At 36.5% G+C, this 26,464-nt stretch overlaps 2 protein-coding genes across 3 annotated transcripts in view; one reads left to right on the forward strand and one right to left on the reverse strand.

Annotated features, from left to right (window-relative positions):
* Positions 1-26,464, forward strand: part of LOC114493998 (T-cell surface glycoprotein CD1a-like) — a 338,703-nt gene that overhangs the window by 277,629 nt on the left and 34,610 nt on the right.
* The window catches only part of FAM117B (family with sequence similarity 117 member B), a 110,939-nt gene continuing 90,802 nt past the window's right edge, over positions 6,328-26,464 (reverse strand). The window contains exons 5-8 of one of the 2 annotated variants that reach the window (XM_028509540.2): positions 20,477-20,620; positions 19,074-19,242; positions 16,615-16,735; positions 6,328-10,242 (exon numbers count right to left, since the gene is read on the reverse strand). In XM_028509540.2, the coding sequence (XP_028365341.1) occupies positions 9,924-10,242; positions 16,615-16,735; positions 19,074-19,242; positions 20,477-20,620 (753 nt within the window). In that variant the 3' untranslated portion in view covers positions 6,328-9,923. Of the gene's footprint in view, positions 10,243-16,614; positions 16,736-19,016; positions 19,243-20,476; positions 20,621-26,464 lie in introns of both variants that reach the window. The other variant, XM_028509539.2, reaches the window with a different exon arrangement.

Below are 26,464 nucleotides of genomic sequence, written 5' to 3' on the forward strand. Positions count from 1 at the left end.
TTAGATAGGTGTAACTTTATATGTTTTGAAATCTTTCATCAGTTGTAAAACTTAGCCCTGATATGGGGAGAAACAAACTAGGTTTCAGTATTTGCAGAATATAAAGTTTATATTTCAACTCTGGATATTTATTTCACATAATTATCTTTGTGGACCATCCAGAAATAAATGTGGAGGTGGTACAGCCTAAGAACAAATGAACTTTGGATGTGCTCCATTTTTTCTGACTTCTTTTAATAAAGATTACAAGATGGCATAAACAAAAAAAGCCGTATTTCCTAAAGTACTCAATACAAATCCAATCATTGTTTCCCTATTTCAAAGTTTGGGTTTTACCATAGGACTGTAGTAGTGACAAGGTAGTTTGAATTGAAATATATATATATACACACACACACCAAAGAATGAAACAGATTATATATACACACACAGAATACACAGAATACACACACACACACACCACAGAATGAAACAGAATATATATATACACACAGAATATATATATATATATATATATATATATATATATATACACACACACACACACACACCACAGAATGAAAATAAAACCAGAGCAATTAATATCCTTGTGAGACTGATTCTAATTTACTTCTTACAAAAGGGACACTGTACAATATGGGAAATAACAATATGTGTTCTTCGTTTAAATACTCTTGGCAAGAAAACACAAACTATCAAATATAAAAAATTTGGGCCCAGAAGCAATAACCAATGAAATATAAGCCATCGTGTTTAGCCTGATTTCCTGAAGGCAGGGAGAAAAAGAAGCCAGAATTGATCCATTGCAGTGCATTTCCTTACCTTGAGCAATAAAGCAGCCCCAGAATTTTCTGAGAGAAATTTAACTAGGAAGGAAGTACAAACTTTTAAATATCAATGAACTGAGCAGTACTGAAAGTAATGCATTAATGCATTTAAAACATACAATGCATGAGTTGTTTAAATAAGAAAACCTATGTAACAGTATGGGAAGAAAAATATTTGTTGGTCTGGACGGGATATATCCATAAGCCCAACATGAAATATCTTCCATCTCTTATGTGCCAGGTACAGGGAGACAGTACAGAAAAAGAGTACAGTAAAAACTGTCCTTGGCATTTAAAGTGAAGGCATGGCTCTTAACTTGGTGGTGTACAAATAAACTGTTCAACGTCCAAAGTGTAAATATAAAAGACCTATATAGATAAAGGTCTGGATGGTGTTAACAGTAAGATTTTAAAGTGCACTGTTTTTAAAGAAAGTTGTTTCCTTGTTCCTATTTCCCAAAGGAATACCCAAAAGTCTGACAAATACAAAAAAGTAAAAAAAAGAAATCATCCATAGTCCTACCATCCAGGAATAGCTACTGTTAACATTATTTATTTTATATTGTCTTTAAGCTCACATACACTTTAAATTGCGATAGTGACGTGTCTGTTGTTTTCTCCATCTGAAATGGGCATGCAAAGTTATTGAGACCGACGAAACTACTTTTGTCTTCTCTCAAAAAGGTTATAAAAGTACACCAAAAATATGATTGGACTCTATTTCTGCATCTCTAAAAGATGTGCTCCAAATGTTTCTCTAATTTTGACAGCTATGGCAACATTAAAACTCAGAAAGCTTGAGGATTTGTGTCACTAACTTGCTGGGTCAGGAACTGGTGTCTCACCAGCTTGCTTTGCATTCACCCTCTGAGCCAAGCTGCCAGCAGTGCTGTCCGCAAAGGACAAACAGGGTGATGGCCCTAAGGGCCTTTGTTTTATTAGTGACACTGTTACAGGAGAACACAACAGGAAGACTTTGTGGTTAAGTTTGAATTCTATAGTCAGTCTTGATTCCATGCCAGACTTTGACATTTCCCCGATGTACTACAATGGATAAATTACCTGCTCTAATCCTAATTATATCATCTATATGGTAGTAAAATAGTAGTACCTGCTTCGTAGGGTTATTATAAAGATTATGGTAAACAGTAACGTGTAAACTGTCTACCACTTGTAAACTATCAGCATTACCTATTTTTATGATTTCAGCTCAATAGCCTTGGCTATGTTATCCTTTACAAGGTGAAATGAATTCTAAGGGCCATTTTCTATGACCAAAAACTTTCTGCTTTCCTAATAAATGAATAAGCTTACCCAACAGAATAAGGACACAAATGTTTGCTTTCAGTTTTGTAAGCTAGGCTGTTTTCACGTTCACTACCTATATAACTGACAGTGCAATCATCGACATTTCCTTCATCACATAAACCGGAAAACAGGTTAAAAGAGATGGCTTCTTTATTCAATACCCCATGGCTATTAAGCTGCAGAACCAGAACTGAACTAATACCTAAATTATGCCCAAGTCCGGGGCTTTTCCGCATCTCCTATGAAGTACCTCCATAACCTAAAAAAATAACTGCTTAGTGCCTGGAATTGAGTTGAATGCTTATCCTCCTGGTTTTTTAGCATTAGAGCCTCCCTAATAGTCTTCTATAAAACATAATCTTTAGCAGGACTAATCCATGCTAGGGTATAAAACCAAAAAAAGTCAAGTATATGGAAATAAATTCTCAGTTTGAGCAAAATGCAAACTGTTGAAGTTATTTTTTTCTTTCTCCTTCTCTTTAACAAAACCACCAGTGTGAAGATACTTAATAAGGGGATGTAGAAACAATGTTTTAAAGACTTCAGCCTCTTATCTGCTATCAGACCAACCTAAAGGCTCATACGGAAAACCTGTACCTAACAGTATTTTTGTAACAGAAAGGTCTGGTCAGATGGCTGGGAAGCGCTGGGGAGCAGAGAGAACCCTAGAAGGTGCAAGAGGCTGCATTCCCTGAAGGGATCCCAGGGAGGTGTGAGGAACTGCTGACTGAAATTGCAGCCTTGACAGCCTTTCCACACCTTTGGGCAGCAGTAAAAAAGTTAGCACAGCGCCAGCCAGCCACCATGCATTGCCCCGGCAACCAAGCAGCACCCATATGACCCAGAGCCAGAGACAGCTTGCATAGAGCCTATGCGGGGCTGAAAAGGTCACAACACACATGTAATAAGGTAATGCCCCATTCCTGGCAGATTTGGTGCACCTCGGCAGCCAAAAACCCCTCCTAACTTGCTTCTGGATCATGGAAGCAGGAGGAGGGGCAGGGACAAATTTTGAGCTGATGGGCAGTGGACATCTGCCTGCGTGAACTAGCTAACAAATTGGACCCTCCTGCAGCACATAGGATTTGGGGGGAAATATTTAAAACGGAGGACATACGGAAGCCCTTCCTTTTGTGTGCTCCCCTTGCACAGGTGGGGAGCCAGGTTGCAGAGGTGTACAGCACATGTGCCCAATCACAGCTCTTGTGCTGCCCTGCTCACAGTCTGGGGCAGGCTTGTGCTTGCCACAGGCAGGCTCAAGCAGGACACTATGGACCTGGGCCACACAGCACAGACCCTAGACTGCTCCCACTCTCTTATCCTGAGAGCAGCACACAGGTGTGAAGGCCAGGAATGTTTCCCTGGCCCCAAGAGCACAAGCAGCCCTGGACCCAGGGCCCAGGAGGTGGAGCCCCTTGCACGACTGGCTGCAGTGAGGCAATGGAGACACTGGTCTCACAAGTGTGCACTCCACAGAGACCGGGAATGGACAGATGGAGACCCATCTGTGTAGCAGCCTTGCACTATAGATAGAAATGGAGAGGGGCTCTCTGGGCATGGATTTGGATTTCAGTCTTTTGGGGAGCGGAGATTTCTCTTTTATAGAAGAGAATGGCTTGGGGCAAGGGAGCTCCCAGCTCTCCCAAATTGGGCACCCTGTTAATAAAAACCCTTTTCCTTCCCCACCAATCCATTTTATGGTTGTATACAGTGGCAGGTGGCCAAATCCCATTTTGCTCTGTAACACTTCTCAATCATTGTGTTTACATTCCACACAGTAAAACACATCTTATTTGATAACTTATTATGTATGTAGTCATGCGCCACTTAATGATGGGGATACGTTCTGGGAAATGCGTTGTCAGGCATTTTTGTCATCACGCAAACATCACAGAGTAAGCTTACACAAACTTGTATATTATAACCTACTACACACCTAGACTGTATGGTTATAGCCTGGTGCCCAGGCTGTAAACCTATACATCATGTTGATGCACTGAATATTGTAGGCAATTATAGCAGAATGGAAAGTATTTATGTATCTAAACATATCTAATCATCAAAAAGGTACAGTAAAAAATGATAAAAGATTAAAAATACTATACCTATGTAGGGCACTTACCATGAATGGAGCTGGCAGGGCTGAAGTTGCTCTGGGTAAGTCAGTGAGTGAGTGGTAAGTGAATATGAAGGCCTAAAATTCCTGAACACTACTGCAAACTTTATAAACACTGTACACTTAGGTTGCACCAAATTTATAAAAAAACATGAGATTAAACCAAGCATGAGGGAATGATGCAACCAAAAACCCAGTAAACTGATGTTTGAGGCTGTGCATGTAACACAGTGTATGGTTTTACAGAAAACTTTTTGTAAGTAGAAAGCACATGAAATTATAAGTATATGAAATACATAAACCAGGAACACTGTCATTTTTCATTATCAATTACTATGTACTGTACATAACTTTATGTATTAAACTTTTATACCACCGGTAGCACAGATTTACACAAACACGAGTAATGCATTGTGCTGCGACATTATGACAGCTCAGATGCCACCAGGTGACAGGACTTTTTCAGCTCCATTACAACCTTATGGGACCACCACCATATACATGGCCTGTTGTTATGCATCACGAGACTATCTCCAGCAAAAATTTAACACACAAATACTACTCTCCTTATGTGTGAATATATTTGCTATTCTACTTCATTAAAAAAATTTCAGCTGGACCCATTTAATTCATTTCAAGAACCAAACAGTTTTAAAAACACTGAACAGAAGAGATACAAAGGCTATCTGCATTATCATACCACACTCTATTAGAAGTTTAAGTTATTTAAAAAATATATCTAATCTTAGCAAGAAAAAACTGATATTGATATCCAGGAGGTCCATGAAAACACCACTTTTTTATAACACTGATGAGATGCTATAGGAACTTAACACTTGTTTATATCAATTTGCCTGTGGTAAAACTGATATTGTTATACGTCATTTTTTTAGTCACAGGAGCCATCGATAACGTTAAGTGAGGACTTACTGCACCTGCCAGAACACCGCTATGCAGAGTGTACAGTAAGTATTTCACACTCAACTACTTAAAACCAATTGAAAAGATCATTATAGCCATAAACATTTTTTGTATATTTAATACTAATGAATCAAACAAAAATAATCAAATAAATGGGTTTAAAGGGGACCGCCTCACTTGAGATCTAAATTCACTCTTCAACCTCTTTGAAGGTGGAGGAAAAAGACAGGAAAAAAGTGGGAAAAAGCTTGAGCCATTTTGAGATTCTCTGCATTTGATGTTATGTTACATACAATATAACTACACATACATACACACACTAATTATCCCAAAATTCTGGTTCTACCAAAAATAATTTTTTTACAAAAAATTAATTCGGTGGCTATTTTTTAGGTGACATTTTCAACTTCACTTAAAGTTGTCCATGCTTTCTAAGTGTATTGTTATGCAGCATTCAGTTCTCCCTGGAGCATATGTAACTAGTCAGTCGTGTTGTGTGGGAACAGCCTAAACCCTTCAGCCCAGCCCACTGTCACAAAGGAAGGATTAGGCTGGTTTAGCAAGAATGAATTGCAAGAAAGAGAGAGAGAGAGGGAAAAGAAAGAAAGGAAAGGAAGGAAAGGAAGGAAGGAAGGGAGGGAGGGAGGGAGGGAAGAAGTGAAGGAAGAAGGGAAGGAAGAAGGGAGGGAAGAAGGGAGGGAGGGAAAGGAAAGATAGGGAGGGGAGGGAGGGAGGGAGGGAGGGAGGAAAACCCTCCTATGTATATTTCAGAAAGAAATTAAATGACTGCCCCAGCTAAATTCTCTTAAAATGGTGAAGTACTGAATTACTTGTAAACATATATATATATATATATATATATATATATGTTTAGAAGCATATATATATATATATATATGCTTCTCTAAACTTGCTTATATTTAATGTTTGCTTAGCATTTACCACAAAGATCATGTACTTTAAAATCTAGACCAAGTAAGGGAGAAGCAAGGAAGTAACAATTGACAATATTATATACCCTATTTAACACACCTATTTTTCTATTAATTTGTGAAAAAGAATACATTATTTATCACTTAATTCAGGCTATAAGTATATGGAAAGAAAACATGAATTTGAGGCAGTACTCATAAAAGTACACAGGAAAAACTCTCAAGTAAACAGACTTTATTTTTAACATAAAAGTTCTATTTTCTTGTGAGGCAGCAACAAGTGTTCAGATACAGGGAATACATAAGTACATAGTAACAATATTTATCATATTGGAAATGCTGCTTTGGGGGAGAATTTTGTTAGAAAACAAAATTTTAAAAAATTACGTTTAGAAAAAAGATTTATATAGCTTCAACAGAGATGAAAAATACAGACTTTAAAAAAACATAAATTATATTCTTCAACAGGATTGTATAAACAAAGTATTGTTCAGGGCTACTCTGCTTATCATTAATTTAGGCAGAGTAAAACTTAAACTTTAAAGTGCGGAGCCAAGGATTCTTAGCTTAATGCAAACTGAGCACTTCCACTGGTCCAGTTTTGAGACATCAAAATTCCAAGCATTGAGAAATGAATCTTAAGTTTAGAATGGTCAAGTTAAATTCAGTAGTGGCAATTTTTCTTTTAGTTCCTTTAACAAAAGAAAATCTTGACATCCCAGTCCTAATCTTGGACATACACAAGGCTATAAATTCTGCCATTTCTTTATACCTTCAAGTAAAAGCTAACCATTAAAAACAAAAAGGCTTTCTTATTGCCAGTTATTCCACAGGCAGCAACAGCACCTTCTAAAAGGCCAACTTGGCTTGTCATAAATGTATGAAATATTTTAAACAAAATGAAGAATCTAGATAAAAAATAATTTTGGCATCCATGCTCACAATGATAACTAAAAAAAAAAACAAAAACAAAAAAAAACCCCAGCACAGGTATTTTAAAATATAATTGCTCACAAAAACTATGACAAGCAATAGACTTAGTTATGATCAAAAACAGTAAATTTACATGTTTTAATCACCATAAGAAATTAAAGGTAAAAAAAAATAACTTAAGAATGACAAAGTAAATAACCACAGAAGAGCTCCTTTCTGCTGAAATATATATATATATCACCACCTATTTCTTTTACTGCAATGGAAATAAATTTATTTTAAATTTCAAAAATTTCAATTATACTCCCATTGAAGTTATTCTAATTTATTTACTTCCTATACAGTTTTCTGTAGAATAATAATTATGGAATGTAGTTTTAGAAAACAATTATTATGCATTCTAAGGAAACCCATTTAAAAAAAAATCAACTGTGAACTAAGGGTTAAATAAAGCTGAATGGACCTACGGTTAATATTTTTTTAAGACTGCAATAAAGCTCCTATGTTTAAATATTAGCCCTTTGGCACTGGCAGTTAGAGTTGTTTGTACCTTTTTTTTCTTTCAAATCTCAGGCTCTATTTCTCCCAAACCCAAGGTATAAATGCTTGGTTGCCATACAATTCATTTACCTACAAGTTCACATTCTCCTTACAACCAAACAAGTTACAACATCACAAGTTCCATTTATAAGACTATGTGAATAATAAATCTTAAACTTGTTCTCCCATTCCTATTTTAAATTAGTTTAGATTAAGGATATATGAAACTCTACAGAAAAATGTGAATTAGACAAACATGTACAACGGAGTAAAAGGAAAAACTTTACCAAGTGGCATTTTAGGTGTAAAACATACCCTTGTAACTTGTAGGGATGGAGACAGAAGCAAGTTAAGTGTGAAGCAAAGAAAGAAACATGGATTTAACAGAACTCAGGTAATCCAAAAACTGAGGGGTTTTTGGTAACCTGTTTTAACTTCTCCCTACCATTCAAATTAACTCGTCTGACTTCAGTTGTTTTTTTTTTATGTACTTCTGATAGAGCAGTCCTCTGTGGTGAAATGGTAAAATCAAAGGCAAAAAATCAGGGTTCTCAATAAACCAACCAGAAAGTTTAGATTCTGAATAACTGGGCTTTCACTGATTTAGAAGCCACAATGTACTAATTCCAAGGAAATTAGTTTCCAACAAAAAGATACCAAAATTCATCAGTCTCACCAACTAACCTGACAAGACTTTTATGTTTGAATTTATCTAACTTCCTTAAATACATCTCCATTTTAACTTTAACAGGGCACATTTTTATTATTAGATGTTTTAAAGGTGCATGAGTATAAGAAGTCCTTTCAGAAGACTTATTGCTACCACTAGGTTTTCTCTGATGGGGTATGTGCTGGATAAACTGACATAGTAACCCTCTGAACTGTATCCCTTTTACAAGTATTTAAAATTTTTCCCTTTTACATGTATAAGAACATTAAATTATTGCATCAAAAGGTAATATATGAAGACCTTAGAAGGAATTTTTTTAATCAACAGCTTCCTGAAACTCCCTTTTTAAGAGCTGCTCCTTGATTTTACTACCACACACCAGGCATGAAATACTGCTGACATGTGTATTAGGAGTTGCTGTATTAGGATGGGCCTAAATCCAAAACTGGATGGATTTTTCAAAGGTCTCTGTTGTTTATGCTTCGGAGCTCTCCTTTGCCTGCTTTCCCCACTGTGTGGAATGTTGGAGGGACAACTAGCAAAACCTGTAGGTAAATTCTCAGTGCCAACTACCGTAAAGAAAACGTCAGTCGCAATATTCTGTGACTACGGATTGCTATTCAATGGAATACACTCCTGACAAACTATTAACCCTGACCAAATCCACAAGACAACATCACAAAAGCAAAGGAGAAAATCCATGCACAGTCATTTTAGGATCTCTTGGGACTATGATACAGTGATAGTTAAAGGTAGAATAACACCTGTGGTAAAGGGAGACCATGTGACAAATACTGTGCAGAAAACCAAAGGGGACCCTTATTTCTAGGCTAGCAGTCAACACTGGGTAGCTTCCTTTGGGCTCACTGACTTTTAAACCAACAACTTCCAATAATGGTGAGAACATATTAAGCACTCGTATCCAGACTACAATTCTTCTGACCACATGGTGAAATGTGTACAGGAATAGTGAAGAAAACAGCAGTTTTATAAATATTTCACCCAAAGCACAAACTTCTGACATCAAAAAACATAAATCACATAATGTACTAATATTGCTTTTTATTTCTTTTTACATATACTTGTTCAAGGTATTTACCTATCAATTCTTGTTTGGGAGAAAAACATAGTCATGAGATTAAGATTGCTGGGGAAATGTCAACAATCCCTTTGGTCCCAAAGCAGAAAACGGCTGAGAAAAGCACACATCTAGAAAAGGAAACAAGAAACAGAGGCCACCAAAGAATCTTTTGAACATCTGCTTGCTACGTTTCAGAAAATGTAACATTGGTATTAGAAAATAGTCATTTTTCATATAAAAGATGGTTCTTGCAGCATCATTCACATCTCCAGGAATCATGTTTGCAGGGGTCAGTTTTTTGTCCTGTTTTTGTTTATAGAGAAGTTTAATTTGAAAACAAAAAACAATGTGGTATCAGCCCTCCAAAAGTAAAGAATGAGACCTTTTTGTTTCAACCAGCACTTTAGGAAAATCAGGCTAAGCACTGAGGGCTGGTCTTCACAGTGAGCAAAGCCATCGGAGGGCTGCTTCCTTCCAGAAGCTGTACCGTGACGTGTCACTGTGGAAAGGTGGAGCACGTCATAGCCAACAGGGAGCTCATGATGCCATCACAGTCAAGAGATCTGAGGGAACAATGGCTACGCAGCACTGGGACCTATCCTTCAGCTTCCTCAATTGGTTCTGGTGGTGTGAGAAGAGAGGCCGATGGCATGACTGTACTTGTTCCTCGAGAGACTCGGTCTTGCTCCGTGTTTGTAGACAGGGAGGCCACAGCAATCGGCTGCAGCAGAGTGGTTGTCATACCGGTGGTGACTGTCAGGCTGTGGCCAGAGCCCTTGAGGGTAAGATCTGGTGTGGGAAGGAGTGGCTTGAGGATGCTGACGAGGCAGAAAGCAGAGCCGCTCTTAGGAATGAAATTCACCTTGTTTTTGTCAGGACAGTAAAAGGCTGGGATTTCGTGAAGTTGTTTTGGCCTAGACATCAAACAGACAACCCAATACTTTTAAGTCACAAATACCGGAAATAAATTCTTTTATTACTTTTTTAAAACAGGTAACTTATAGATACATAAAAGGAATACAAAACTCAAGCTATGTCAAATGCTTCAATGCTATGGACCAAAGTGGAATTAAACACATGATTCTAAATATGTATGTCAGAATGCCAGACGCACCATTCACGCTGCTGCTTTCAGTGCCCTGGCAAGCCCTGTGTACCACACAGGTAGCTCAGGCTGATGACCACTGCATCTGGACGCAGATCTGAGACAGCCAGGGTGAATAAAGTAAAAGAAATTCTAAATGTTTAAAGACAAAATTTGTTCCACTATCATGGTTTTCCAAATCTGTACTATTCTGAAGGGAGAGGGCAAAGAAATGACATACAGTGTTTATTTTTTGCTAAGTTCCACCATGGCATGACTAAAATCTGGTAGGCCTAAATTTTCTCTTCAAGTGCACTTAAAAATCTCTTTGACTGAAACAATTCTTTGAGTTAACCATGATGGTTTTCTGAGGAATGTAATAGAAATGTAAAGCCAAAATAAAACCAATGGCAGTTCCTTGCTCTGAAACTTTTATTCAAGCCAAATCCTTCCCTTTCCCCAGGTGCTCCTGAAAATTTACTCAAATAGTTGGAAAAGGTCATTAGTGTTAATGTATTCTATGAAAATTTTAAAAAAATTGCTAAAGTAACAAGAAATGCCACAAAATTAAAAATAAATTGAGGTGGGAGAACTTAAATAAAACAAGATTCAGGTTAAAAAAAAGGTAGTATGATCATATTATAAAAGCATGGTAGTCACCTCCTAATAAACAACAAAATCTGAGTGTGCCAAGTCTGCACTAAATTCTGGGGACCCAAAGATCAAACACTCTACAATGGATAGACTAAATATACAGATATGGGAGGGAGGGGGGCACTAAGGACAGAACCATATTTCAATATAATTAGTCTCCTTTGTAATCCTGTGTGTTTAATGTATCTGAAAAACATTATTTGGAGAAGTCTAGATTAATTCAAAGCATCCATAAGCATTACCAGGCTGCCAAAGGTGTCCACTGCACAAAAAAGGTTAAGAACTGCTGCAAGAGGATCTCATAGTGTGATATGAAAGGTTTAGAAGTAGCACAAGGGAGAGTGGATAACCTGTGGCACAAAGGAAGAGGAGAGTATGGAGGAAGAAGGCTTCCAAAGAAGTTACAGCTCAGCTGGGTTTTAAAGAATGAATAAACAACAGATCTGGGGAGTGGGTGCTAAAAGAAAAAATAGTTTCATGTAGACAGTATTTTGGGTGGGCAGATATTATCAATTAATAGGGAATACTACCCAACAATAGTTTTGACAAATACAGTAAGTAAGAATAAGAAATTACATGAGGGAGTAGGCTCACATGGAAAGGCCCAGGTCCAGCTGACACCTTGCTGATCTGCTCACAGCCTGAACCTCTACCTGAGGGCTGTGACAGCAGAGGCCTGGAGCAGTAGACCCTGGTCCCAGCCACTTAACCTCCCTGAGCCTCAGTTGTCTCAGCTCTGAGATGGACTGAACATTCCCTACCTCCCAGCCTTGTGGGGACTTAATGAGATAAATCTCAGCGCCCCATGTGGGATCTGTGCAGACACTAGCCCCAGACCTCGCCTTGGAAGGCTCCAGATCTGCACAGTGCATCAGGGTAGTCATAAACCCCATGTGGCTATGAACAATGGAAATGCAGCCTGTCGAAATTGCTATGTGACATCAGTGTGGAATACACATCAGATTCTGACAACCTGGTACAATAAAAGGAATGCAAAATATTGTATGAATAATATTTTTATAATGATTACATATTGAAATGACAGTATGTTGGGTACACTAGGTTACATAAAATGTATTATTACATTTTTAAAAATTGCATCATTTAAATTGCTTTATTTGTACACTATTTTTTCTTGAACACAACAAAAACTTAACTCATGAAGTACTTTTAGGCCCACAAATGTATTTGGGTATATTGCTGATATGAGGACACACTCCTCTATTTTACTATCTGAGAGTATGGTTTTCAATTGGTTAAAGAAGATAGGAAATGAAATATGCCTGACTTTTCTGTTTTAACTATTTTATTTATTTATTTTTAGAGAGAAGGGAGGGAGAAAAAAAGGGAGAGAAACATCGATGTGTGAGAGAAACATCGACTGGCTGCCTCTTGCACACTCCCCAACTGGGAACCTGGCCCACAACCCAGGCATGTGCGTCCTGACCAGAAACCAATCAGCAACCTTTCAGTTAGTAGGCCAATGCTCAATCCACTAACCCATACCAGCCAGGGCCTGACTTTTCTTTTGAAGAGAGAATTATTAGAGATAACTTTCTAATACTGGCGGAGGTAGGGGGGGCGCTAATCAATTTTTACATCCTCCTCCAAATGAATCCTAGGTTTTTAATCCTAGGTAATCCTAGGTAATTAATTTGTTTGAGGTTATCCTCTTAAAAATTACTTAATACATGTAGCTACTAATAGATCTTGAGAATGAAACCTTGCATTTCTGAAATACAAATGAACTTTTTGACCGATATTTTTAAATGAGAAAATCTCAAGAGTTTAATTTCTTTGTTGCTTTCATGAAAAGGCTTAAGAAAATGTTTATAAAAAATAATATAAACAGTAACTTTCTCTAACTAACACCCAGATCAAGAAACAGAACATTAAGAGTAAAAAGCACTAAGAAAACCCTCCTTGTGTTGTCTTTGAGTCACTATTCTTGTGCCATCTTTTGGTCACTACTCTTGAGTATGTTGGCTATTTCCAACCTGGTGTAATGCTGAATGTTCTAAATGTCTCAGTTTGATCTCTGTCAATTTCAACTGGTCTACCTAACTATGGAGCACTGTCCCAGTGAGGAATCTCCAGCATGAAACTTTGCAAATCACTTCTGACTAGTTCAATCAATCACAGCACCTTCTCCATACACCGCAATCTTTTTCTGTGTTTCAGATGCGTTTTTACCTTTTTTGAAATAATAAAACACAATATGCCGAAAATGTGTACTTTCTTACATCCTCAATATTAAAACAGCTACACAAAAATTGTCCTATTTTGAGAATAAAAAAATGATATGACTGTCACAATATGATCTAACAAAACTGTTTCAAATGAAGTTAAAGACAACTAAGTGCTCACTACTAGAGCCATCTTATGGAGAAAAACTAAATGAACTTTTTGGCCAACCCAACAAACATATCACGGTTTTCTTCAACTTAAGAACTGTAACTACCAGAAAAACAAAAAACCACTCTCAGAATGTCTTAAAATTTTATTTTTGCGTAAAAAGTTGCTCTAAAAGGATTATATATCTAAACAGAGATAACTGTTTGCTAGCTGCCTTTTTGAAAATTGGATGAACAGACTGGACAATTACAGGTTTTCATAATGATGCAAGGAATTCTTTGGTATTTTTAGAAAGCTTATGCGATTTTTTTCCTTTTTTAAATTCAGGCATAAATTATCAACATAGAAAATGGTTAAGTCAAAATTATTTACAATGTGAAGGAGTGAGGGAGAAAGAGGAAGAAAGGAAAAAATACCTGTATACTGCAAAGAGGTCATAATACCTAGGAACCTAAGGTAACTAAGATTGAGTTCATTAGCTGGGGGATCAGGAAACAGCATGTCTGACTTCACTGAAAAGGACCAAGTGTAGGTGGCATGGCCATGGTATGTGTGTATCAAACAGAATGTAGCAACAGAAAAAAAGTGCAAATCTGGTCTTGGGCTTTCTGGATCAAATCCAACTACCTTTTTTCCTTCAGGTAAATAAATACACATTTCTAGAACCAAATATCAACTCTCAACTCACTCTAACCTGTAGTTCAAGTCAGAGTTACTTCCCTTAAACCAAAAGTAAGACTTAGAGAAAAAAGTATTATTTAGAGAATGATTAAATAAGCAAAAAGTTTTCAGTTAGGACCAATAATCAGCCTTTGCTTTAATACCAGTGAATCCAAGGGGTTTTGCTCTAACTTTGGCATAGCTAGTACAAAAAGAGACTAATTTTTAAACTTAAGAGTTATTTGTGTTACTGATAACAGATTAAAATTACTTCTAAGTAATCCACTCCTGGGTTACTGCTGTTAATTTGTTTTTGGAAAGCAATGAAAATTTTTGAAAATGAATAGGTTTTTATCTGCTACATATCCTTTATATTAGTAAAATTTATAACTATGTACATTTAAAAAAGATTAGGCTTACCTTCTATTAACAGATGAATATGACATAAAACATACTATGTTAAGGTTGACTTTATGTTTTATTTGTATATCTACATTTATCCATCCACACACACACACACACACACACACACACACACACACACACAGAGCCCTGTGCTTCCTTCCCTCCTTTACATACAAATAGTGAGTGTATCTATATCTATATCTCACATGTGGAGTCTTGTGAAAATTTCCAAATGTAACAGTCTAAAGCAGATACCACAGGACACCAACCCACATAACAAATATTAACTCAAAGTCATTGATAAAAAAAATTCAAATTGCTTTTAAGTCAATCAACCATTTCTCTGCACTTAGGCAAATCTGAACTACTAATGAGTAAATCAAAGAGCTCAACTCCAAAAAGATCCATTTGGATCATCTGATTTTTAATTAATAGAAAAACTATTTTTAAGGACTCTCATGAAAAAGTCTAAGCCAGCATTTCGAAACTGAACATAAAAATCATGTGAGGTATTTGTTAAAGATGCATAATCCAGGTCCCATCTCCATATTTACTCTTTAGACCTGGGTGGGGCCTGGGAATCTGCAGCTTCAACTAATACCCCAGATAATTTCAGGGATCCAAGAAACAGGTAAACTCTTAGCTGGCACCAGTCAAGCTTTTAGGCTCAAATGGTGCAAAACTAAATAAGCAGTTGCTAAAAGTTTTTAATTACTATCACAAGAGCAGATAAGAGACTGACAGCTGGGAGTTCCTAGTAGAGAAGTTGAAAGAATTCAAATACAATGCTCTTTGTATGGCAAATTATTAAGAATTTAAGCTAAAAGAAGCACAGGCAGGAGGGGCACAAAAAGGAATAAAAGGATATATTTCAAAATGATTCTAAGATGTTCACAATGGAGGAAAAATATAAATTATGTGAAATGGACAAGACTGGATAATATCCTCATTGTATTTTGGGTTTCACAGTGAGAAAAATGGAACCCTGGCTGGTGAAGCTCAGTGGATTGAGCGCTGGCCTGCGAACCAAAGGGTTGCCGGTTTGATTCCCAGTCTAGGGCACATGCCTGTGTTGTAGGCCAGGTCCCCAGTAGGGGGTGCATGAGAGGCAACCACACACTGATGTTTCTCTCCCTCTCTTCCCTTCTAAATAAATAAATAAGTAAGTAAGTAAATAAATAAAATCTTAAGGAAAACAACAACTTAAAAAAAAAAAAGCCACAAGGATGGCTCTTAGACTAGCAGCCACAGTGAGATGAGAAGGTGAAGGCTAAGTGTTATCACCATATTTCCAAATAATGCTCATCACCTAATTTGCTCAGACTCATACACACTTAGAACCCTGTAGCCATCGCTTATAAAGCAAGAAGTCAAAACTACTGAAAACCCAAGGCTGTAATACTTTCTGAGCAACTTTTGAGTGTAAAATTGGACTACTTGACTAGAACCAGACAACAGAAGAATATGAGCATAGGACAGCACACATCAAGTGCACCACTTTAAAATTCTACTTCTATCTTCATCACAGTAACATGATTCGGCAAAGTAACAGAATTATGTTTCCTGTATTAGCAGACAAAATTTTTAAAAAATTGTTTAAAGAAATGAAGACCAAAAGTAGATTAAAAAAACAAACCCAAAGGGAATTCGATCCTTAGAAGAAGGAAACCACACTGGGTGAGAACTATGGTCTATCTTGAATACATATACTGCTAGATTCAAAGTGTGATGCTGACTGTATACAGGTCCAAAAATAACAGCCACGGATGATATGTTGGAAGGAACTGAGAAAATATGAGTAACAAATGATTATTAGTTGATATTAAGTATTACTGTTAATTTTCTTTGGTGTGATAATGGTACTGTGCTTATGTAGGAATACTGCGGTTACTTTTAGGAAACAAATATTAAATTGTTTTTAAGGTTAAGTGTCATGATGTCTGCAACTTACTTTCAAATAGTTTAGCAAAAACACTGCCACACACAAATAAAGCAAATACAACAAAATGTTAATACAGAACCTAAGTGGTGGTTATATAGGTGATCACTGTACTATTATTATTCAACTTCTGTGAAAATTCTCATAATAAAAGCTTTTGGGTTTTGTGGGGGAAGTGGGGGTACTTACGAGCATTCCTCAAAGACTTTGACCCTTTCGCAGCCCTCTGGAGGTTCCCTTTTGAACATATAGCTGTTGTTAGGTTTTGGTGAGGTTGCATATTTGGGCAAAGGAGAGTTGTTCCCATTCTCTACAATAAATGACATGCTGGATTACTAAGAAATACTACTACATAAATGCAGAGTCATACTGTATTTCATTGTTCTCGCTTTCCCCCAACACCATAAACTACTTGAGGGTAGAAAGAGTGTTGTACTCATCAACATCATCCCAATGTATAACACAATTCCTGGTAAAAAGGAGATAAAGTTTGTTAAATAAATGCATAAATAAATAAGAGTTCTATTTCTTTTCCATTTATAATAACCACAGCCTAGGCCTCTCTCACTGATTTATTTTTATTCTACACAGGGCAAGCAGACTCCAAAGCACTTCCATTCTTCTCAGTACAAGTAACTGAAATGGTTCTTCACTGGCTGTTGGTAATTCACTCCTGTGCTACCCTTCAGAATTTCTCTGATTTCTTAGCTACACAGGTTACACTCTCTGGTCCAGGTAGTCAGATCCATATATGCACTGTATGCCAAAGACTTCCTTTTGCCTATCAAATTCTCCATACCTAAGAGACCCTTCTCTGTTAGTTTCAAAAACTGTCTTCAATGTCTGGCTCAAAGTTTCTGAAATCTTCCCAGATTGTAACCACACCAAAGGGAAAACTTTTTACTCTGGTACTCCTGTTCAGTACTGAGGTCCTCAGTTTATACTATATTAACTTGAAACATCTTGATATGTTACATATGTGTTCTGAATTTTCAGTCTGTGTTAGGTAAGCTACCAATTCCTTGCACAGAGCAGCACTGTGGCTCTGTTTTCTTATCAGAGAAGCTCATCAGTCACTAAGTTCTTAAAATCAAATACAACAGGACACAAAATTTATGACATGCTATCAAAGGGCAGATTTTACTAATGATGGCTTTTAAAATTTTGGGGGGTACACTTGACTGAGCACTAAGTTAAGTACCAGGAGCTGAGCTAAGCGGTTTGTATTCACTGCCCTTTTAAATCCTCACAATAAATAAAGGAAGTAGTTAAGTATGCAGATTCCTAACAAGAAACACAGGGTCCAATCAAAGTGTTTAACTGACTGGGTGTCAAACTTGTATGCACGCTGAAATCACTGGAGCATCTCTAGTGCTTCCGTCCTACAACTCCCAGGGACTGTGATTTGGCTGGTCTGGAGTACTGGCCTTGAACAGCTGTGTTTTATTTAACCTAGAAGCTGGCAAAAAAGGTCCAAATAATAACATTTTATAACGGCCCATAGTCTGAAGTCACTTCTTCAGAACATCTTATGTTCTCTGGACATGCTATAGTTTCAGTAATTTAGGTGACTGGTAGAAATGGCTACTTGTAGCAATGAAGCATTTTAGTATATTCAATACACTGTGAATAGCAGGTCCTAACTAAATGACTACTGAACTGAGCTGTAGAATTTAAAATAAGTATCCTGCTATTGTTCTGAAAAACATGCAGTAACTAGGATTAGGCTAACAAAACAGTGCCCTCAAAAAGACAAATGAAAGGTCTTACTTGTTGTAAAAGGTAAGAATATTAGTAATTTAATTAATTAATTAGTAGTTAGTAATTCAAACTGCTTAGGTCTCCAAGTTTTTCAAGTTAAGTAGTTTAATACTCTTAAGTAGCCCTCCAACCTTTTACTCCAGGTTTCCCTTGAATATACCTTTTGTATTGATATAAATCAGCTTGGTTCTTGTTGGAAATATCATAAATACAGATTCTAAAAAACTCTAACTTAGTATAATAGGTAATGAAAAACATGACTACTAAGGAGACAGAGAGAATAAATGGCTTTTCAGGACAAATGTTCATCTCCTTTATAAAAAAAAAAAGTTTCTCACTAATAAGGATGTTGTATTAACAGGTGCAAAAAAAAAAAAAAAAAGAAAGGAACAAATAAAAGCCCACAAACCCACCCAACTTGACCATCATTTGAGCACACTACAGTAAAAACCTACTGTTTTGTACTATTTAAAAAATTTTTTTTTAATTTATTTTTAGAGAGAGGGAAAAGGGAGGGAGAAAAGAGATGGAGAGAAACATCAGTTGGTTGTCTCTTGCACTCCCTCAGTCAGGGTCCTGGTCCACAACCCAGCCATGTGCCCTGACTGAGAATCAAACTGCTGACCTTTCACACTGTGGAATGACACCCAACCCACTTAGCTATACTGGTCAGTGCTGCACTCCAATTTTTTTAAATCTATGTTTTGAAACATCTCAGAGTAATTACCTTAGTAGCCTTAAATGTGTGTGTTTTGCTAGAAAATAAACAGGATAAAAGATAAAATAGGTGGTATTCCCTTATCTGGTAACCAATTCCTCCTGCATTGTACCTTTATCTCTGGGATCAACAAGCAGGTCATCAGCTGAACAAGGGCTCTCTTCGCTACCTTCATTGGAGATGGTGAGGAATGACGTGGGGGACACAGACTGAGAGCGGCTGCTGTTGTTGCTTCCCCTGTCTGCCCCGCCGGGGGTCTGTGTGTCGATGCTGCGTGTGCTGCTACTTCTCTGTACAAGGGGGGGAGGTGCACGATGGCCATCTGGAATATCTTGTGGCTATAAAATTTTTAAATATATGTATAATTATCACTGATTTTGAAATTCACGCAGAAATGTCCCCAGTGTCGACCTTCCCATTGTTCCAGAAGACTGATGAGTCAGAAATCCCTGACTTAGTAGGTCTAATGAGAAAGAAGCCTTTGTGTTGCTCCATCAGTGACATCCCTGTCTACTCTGACTGCCCCACTAGAATCGAGCAGCATGGGTCTGGCACTTGACAGGTAGTCAAGGCTTGCTGAATGATAAATTGTACTAAATTACTTATCATGGGCTAAATATTACTTTTAAAATGATAAAGAAGGGCCATGTAAAGTGAGAAATCTAGGTTTAACATTAGGTTCTGTATTAGAAGAAAATGTTAGGCCCTGTTATTTTCTCCCCCTGCCAACTCTTCCTGAAAGAGTGTTTTCAACGAAACCTTCCTACATGAGGAAAAGGTTAATCATGACAGTGCTAATTATAGGAGGGAATCAAGGAGAGCAATCTGAAAAAATCTTGTGGGGTACGCTTACCAGGGAAACCAACTCCATGTTCACCTCTGGCTCATTTACCTTTATTACATCAGGGAAAGGTTCCTCTATCATGCAGTATGGAGGAGAGGATATATGGAGTTGTGTTTTCTCTAATCTAAATCAGTCTTTATTTTTAAGGGTTCTCTAATCTAAATCAACCTTTAATCTTAAGTATCAACAAAATACTACTTCGAACTCTTTGATTCTTCTTTCACTGATGAAAAGCTTTAATATACTGTCTCATGGTTTTAAACATAAATGGAAAATTTTCTCACTGTGTCTTACATGTGAATTATTCTTATGTGTATTATAGTTAGAACAGTGTACATTCTTATATGCATGATAAGTAGGCAGAGCTGATGTTACAGTTAACCAAATATTAAGTGACAAACAATAAGAAACAGGTAGAATCATGTTTAGAAAGGATCTGGTGTCATGTGCCTCCCTCCCCAACTTATCAGTAAGCTAAATATTTGTTAAATGGAGTTATAACAGTTAGAAACATACTATGCCTGTCTAGTGATTTTTAAATACAGATAAGCAAAAAATAGTTTCTGTTGAAGAATTCAAATTTAAGTCACATCAACTGTTTCTATGAGATTCAAGAAATGAAAAGTTTTCATTCTCTCTCAACAAGAAAGAAAACACTTAAGTAAATATGGAAAACAAAATTGTGAATTTTTTAATAATTAGAAGAGTTAATATATAAGGATACTTACTATAAGTTGTTCTTCCTTTTCCCCAGTCTCTTTAATTATTATTTCAATCTCCTGATTCAATCCTTCCACACTGTTCCGGAACCGGGAGCCTGTTGATTTGGCGATGGGAATTACTGGAATAAGTGTACTCTTTTGAACAGGAGCCTTGAGAATAAGTGGTAAAGGGGGAGAAGAGAGATTTAATACCACATTTTATTGCTCTCTCACTTTTTTAACAGCATTTTCAAATTGTTGTTCAAATAGAGTTGTTTCCATTTTCCCCCACCACTCCCCTCCACCCCACCCATCCTCGATCCTACCCCCTCCTCTTTGTCTTTGCCCATGTGTCCTTTATACATGTTCCTTGATGATCCTTCCCCTTTTCCCTCCAGTTATTCCATCCCTCCACCCCTCTAGTTACTATCAGTTTGTTCTTTATTTTAATGACTCTGGTTACATTTTGTTTGCTTGCTTTGTTGATTAGGTTTCACTTACAGGTGAGATCATGTAGTATTTGTCTTTCACTGCCTGGCTTATTTTATTTAGCATAATGTTCTTCACTCCCATGCACACTGTCACAAAGGGTAGGAGCTCCTTTTTTCTGCTGCGTAGTATTCCACTGTGTAAATGTACACAATTTTCTGATCCACTCATTTACTGAGGGGCACTTAGGTTGCTTCCAGCATGTGACTACTATAAATTGTGCTGCTATAAACACATGGGTGCACAGGTTCTTTTAGACTGGTGTTTCAGGATTCTTAGGGTATAACCCCAGTAGTGGAATTGCCAGGTCAAAAGGCAGATCCATTTTTAGTTTTCTGAGTAAATTCCACACTGTTTTCCACAGTGGCTGCACCAGTCTGCAGTACCACCAACAGTGCGCTAGGGTTCCCTTTTCTCCACAGCCTCACCAGCATTTGTTTGATTTGTTTATGATGGCCATTCTCAATGGTGTGAAGTGGTATCTCATTGTGGTTTTAATTTGTATCTCTCTGATGGCTAGTGATGCTCAGCATTCTTTCATATGTCTCTGGGCCTTCTCTATGTCATCCTTGGAGAAGTGTCTGTTCAGGTCCCTTTTCCATTTTTAAATTGGGTTGTTTACCTTCCTGGAGTGGAGTAGTGTGAGTGCTTTATATATTTTGGAAATCAAACCCTTGTCCAAGGTATTACTGGCAAACATATTTTCCCATACAGTTGGTTTCCTTTTCATTTTGTTGATGTTTTCTTTAGCTATGCAGAAGCTTTGTATTTTGATGTAGTCCCATTTGTTTATTCTTTCTTTTGTGTCCCTTACTCTAGGGGACATATCAGTGAAAATATCACTGCGTGGAATATTTATTTCTCTAGATTGAAAAAACATACTTCTAATTGACATGAGTAACTCTAAAATAAATCAAAATAAAATTTAGGCCTCACAAAAAATGTGAGCAATCAAACCTGCTCCTCAGTATACACAAAACACAACCTACTGTATTTTGCTGTATATAATGTGCATCCATGTTTTTGGACCAAACTTTTGGGGGGGGGAAATCTTTCATTTTAATTTTTTAATTCTATTATTTATTTATTTATATTTAGAAACAAAACCAATGATCATATTTCAGGGTATCCTTTGCATACAGATATTATTGCTTTCTACAGTTATACTTTTCACACATAAGCATAAATAAAAGAATTACAAACATGTATATAGATAAGGAATTAGTACTACCCATGTACAATGTTGCATCTATATTTTTCCCTCAAAAATTTGGTCAAAATGGTGCATATTATACACGGCAAAATATGGTAAAGCCAAAACCCCAATTGAGGTTGAGTCTGAGCAATTTATTTCCATCTATGAGATACTGTAAAGGAAACAGGGGTAAAGGAAGGTATTAAAATAATGTAAGTCTCAGAAATTCTTTTATGATTTTTAAGAGAGTTCAAATTTCAGACATAACTTTAAAGTCCCCTAGTGCCACAGTTAACTACAGTCATAGCAAAACTGAAATAAGAATAAGATACCTGTAAAATTTAATTATTTATATTTTCCTTGTAATGATTTTTTCTTTCCTGAAAATAAATTATTTTTTTTTAAGATCTTATTTATTCATTTTAGAGAGGGGAGGGAGAGAGAGAGAGACACACACACACATCAATGTGTGGTTGCTGGGGGTTATGGCCTGCAACCCAGGAATGTACCCTGGCTGGGAATCGAACCTGGGACTAAGAAATTATTATTTTTCTTCAGGAAAGACAACTATATAATTCATTTTCTTTTTTCCAAAGCCTATCTCTAATTTTAAAAAAATATGTCATTTTTTTCACTGACAGTTACTACTTTTGAAAAGAAATAACTGATTATATAATTATGGTATATTACTTGATTTCCTGACAAAATACTCAAAATAAAATATGAAACTTAATAGCAATAATGTGCCAGAAGATCATCTTGTACATTGTCCTGCTGCCTGGTAAAGAAATGTGATTAACTCATCCTTCATTTGGAGGTTTCTTTGAAAAACTTCCCTTCCTGAGGAAGGTAAGCAAGAAGAAAAGGTAACAGGGCCTCTAATTAATTATTACTAGTTTCATTCAATTGATAACCTTGTCATCTGTTACAGAACTTAGTGTTATACCTGTATTTGTTCTTTTTTGTTCCTGCTCACTTATAAAATTGAAAATTTTTTAAAATAGGCATTAATACACTAACAATCCTTGGAAAAGGTAAGAAATTGGTGAGAAAAAGCTTCAATCTAGAGCACCAAGGCAGTAGTACTTCTTCATTGCTTGTTGTTGGGCCCCTGAGAGTCCCACTTCCCTCACATGTAACATGGGAACCCAACCACTTACTGGGAGTGGTTCTATGTGACACAGTGACTTGGCCCATAATGGATGGATGCTCAGCAAATAGTAGCTACAATTTTTACTTTGTTTCTATTATGAATTTTATTCTTAACATAATCCTTTGCTGTCTTTTCAAAAATTTCTTCAAGTATCATTTTTTCCCTTCATATAATGTCTTCTAATTTTGCCCTTTTTAATCCCTCAGTTCCCTATCCTTCTCCCAACACCCCCAGGCTTCTCATATTATTTATTCCCTTTTAACTTCCATCTCTTCTTTCTGTCCCCTCTCCTTGTCTCAGCATCTACTCCCAAAGGAAGGAATATAAAAAATCTTAAGTTTAGATAGTCTTTAGGTTTACAGACAAAATTTGTAAGATTAAATTTTTTTTCAAATATACATATTTGAGCCACTCTCTACAGAGTAGATAGTGGGGCACTGATGACATACCATTTTCAAAATTGGTTTTTGAGGAAAATATTTGCCACATCAATAAATCTATTCTGCTAGTCTAGCTCATTTTCTCTGAACACTTGTCCTGGTTAAGACCCCCTCTAGCTTTCGTTAAGTGTTAACAACTCTACATCCAACAAGGCTGGTGCCTGAAACACTTCAGCATCACAGATCAAGAACTAGTTGGAAAAATAAAACTTTAACTCACGGACACTCATAAATTTATCAAAAAAAAAAAAAAAACCCCACAAAGTGAGAAGAAGGGAATAATATATATCAGAGAGAAAATAAACAAAAGAGAGTCTAAAAAAGCAATACAAAAGATCAATGTAACCAAGAGTTGGTTCTTTGATAAACAAGATAGACATGATTAATAAACCTTTAGCCAGACTCATAAAAAAGAGATGGTTCAAATAAATAAAACCAGAAATGAAATAACACTGCAGATATACAAAAATTTTGAGAAAATATTATGAACAACTATACACCATCAAATTGGGCAATCTGGATTGAATGGATAAATACCTAGAAATTTCACACAATCTTCCAAAAATGAATCAAGAAGAAACGAAAATCTGAAGCAGAGCAATTACAACAAATGAAATCAAATCAGTAATTAAAAAAACTCCCAACAAAGTCCTGGACCAAATGGTTTCACATGTGAATTTTACCAAACATTCAAAGAAGAATTAACACCTACCCTTCTCAAACTACATGAAAAAATTCAAGAGGAGGGAAGACTCCCAAAGCTATTTTCTGAGGCCAGGTAAAAAGAAAGAAAGAAAATTATAGGCCAATACCCCTGATGAACACAGATGCTAACATTCTCAGCAAAATTTAGCAAACACAATACGCCAGTGCAGTAAGAAGATCATACACCATGTTCAAGTGGCACCTACTCCAGGAATGCAAGGTTGGTACAACATTCGCAAATCAGTAGATGTAATTCACCACATAAACAAAATGAAGGATAAAAACCACAACATTATATCAACAGTAGCAGAAAAAAGTATCTGATAAAATTCAGCACCCATTTATGATAGAAACTCTCGGCAAAGTAAGAACAGAGGGAACATAACTCAACATGATAAAGGCCATGTATGACAAACCCACAGCTAACGTCATACTCAACAAAGAAAAACTAACAGCATTTCCCTTAACATCAGGAACAAAACAGGATGTCCACTTTCACCCCTTTTATTCAACATAATACTGCAAGTCATAGCCATACCAGACAGACAGAAGTAAAAAAAGCATCAAAACTGGAAAGTAAATTAACCAGTAAGGCTGTCATTATTTGCAGATGACATAGACTGTATACAGAGAACTCAAAGATTCAACCAAAAAACTCCTAGAACTGATCAATGAATTCAGTGAAGTAGCAGAATACAAAATAAATATTCAGAAATTGGTTGCATTTTGTACACCAATAATGAACTATCAGAGAAAAATTAAGAAAACAATCCCACTTAAACTTGCATCAAAAAAATAAAATATCTAGGAATAAATTACCAAGGGAGTAAAGGACCTGGACTTGAAAAATTGTAAGATACTTAAGAAAGAAATTAGAGGATACAAGTAAATGGAGGCATATACCATGGTTCATAGGTAGGAAGAATTATTGTCATTAAAATGTGCATACTAATCAAAATGATCTATAGAGCAATACAGTTCCTATCAAAATAACAATGGCCTATTTTACAGAACTAGAACAAATAATCCAAATTTTGCATGGAACCATGAAAGACCTGAACAGCCTCAGCAATTTTGAAAAACAGGAACAAAATTGGAAGTATCACTCTACCTGTTATCCATCTGAACTATACTGCAACAGTAATCAAAACAGCATGGTACTGGCATAAAAGCATACATATACCTCTATGGAACAGAAAAGAGTTTCGAAGTAAGCCTATGACAACATGTTCAATTAATATTTCACAAAGGAAGCAAGCATATACAACAAGGTAAAGACAGTCTATTCAATAGAGGGTGTTGGGAAAACTAGACAAATAGATGCAAAAAACAAAACAACAACCCCCCCCCACAAAACTAGACCACCTTCTTACAGCATATACAAGAATTAACACAAAATGAATTAAAGGTTTAAATGTAAGACTCAAAACCATAAAACTCCTAGAAGAAAACATAGGCAGTAAAATCTCTAGCATTGCTCTTAACAGTATTTTTCCTGCTCTGGCAGGCATGGCTCAGTGCATTGAGCACCAGCCTTCAAACAAAGGGGTTTCAGGTTGCATTCCCAGTTAACAGCACATGCCTGGGTTTCGGGTCAGGCCCCTGGTTGGGGGTGTGCAAGTAACAACCACAAACTACTGTTTCCTTCCCTCGCTTTCTTCTTCCCTTCCCCTTTCTCTAAAAATAAATAAATAAAGTCTTTAAAAATATTTTTTCCTGATGTATCTCCAGACAAAGGAAACAAATAAAAAGTAAACAAATGGGATTATATCAAACTACAACATTTTGTACAGGGGGAAAAAACCCACCAGCAAAGCAAAAGGACAACCTATTGAATGGAAGAAGATATTTATCAATGATACATCTGATAAGAGGTTAATATCCAATTTTATAAAGAAATCATGTTATAACACCAAAAACACAAACAATACAGACAATTCAATTAAAAAATGAGGAAAGGACCTGAATAGACACTTCCAAAGAGAACAAACTGATGACCAATAGACATAAACACACACACACACACACACACA

The sequence above is a fragment of the Phyllostomus discolor genome, chromosome 4 (assembly GCF_004126475.2).
Source record: "Phyllostomus discolor isolate MPI-MPIP mPhyDis1 chromosome 4, mPhyDis1.pri.v3, whole genome shotgun sequence".
In the NCBI taxonomy this organism is placed as follows: Eukaryota; Metazoa; Chordata; class Mammalia; order Chiroptera; family Phyllostomidae; genus Phyllostomus; species Phyllostomus discolor.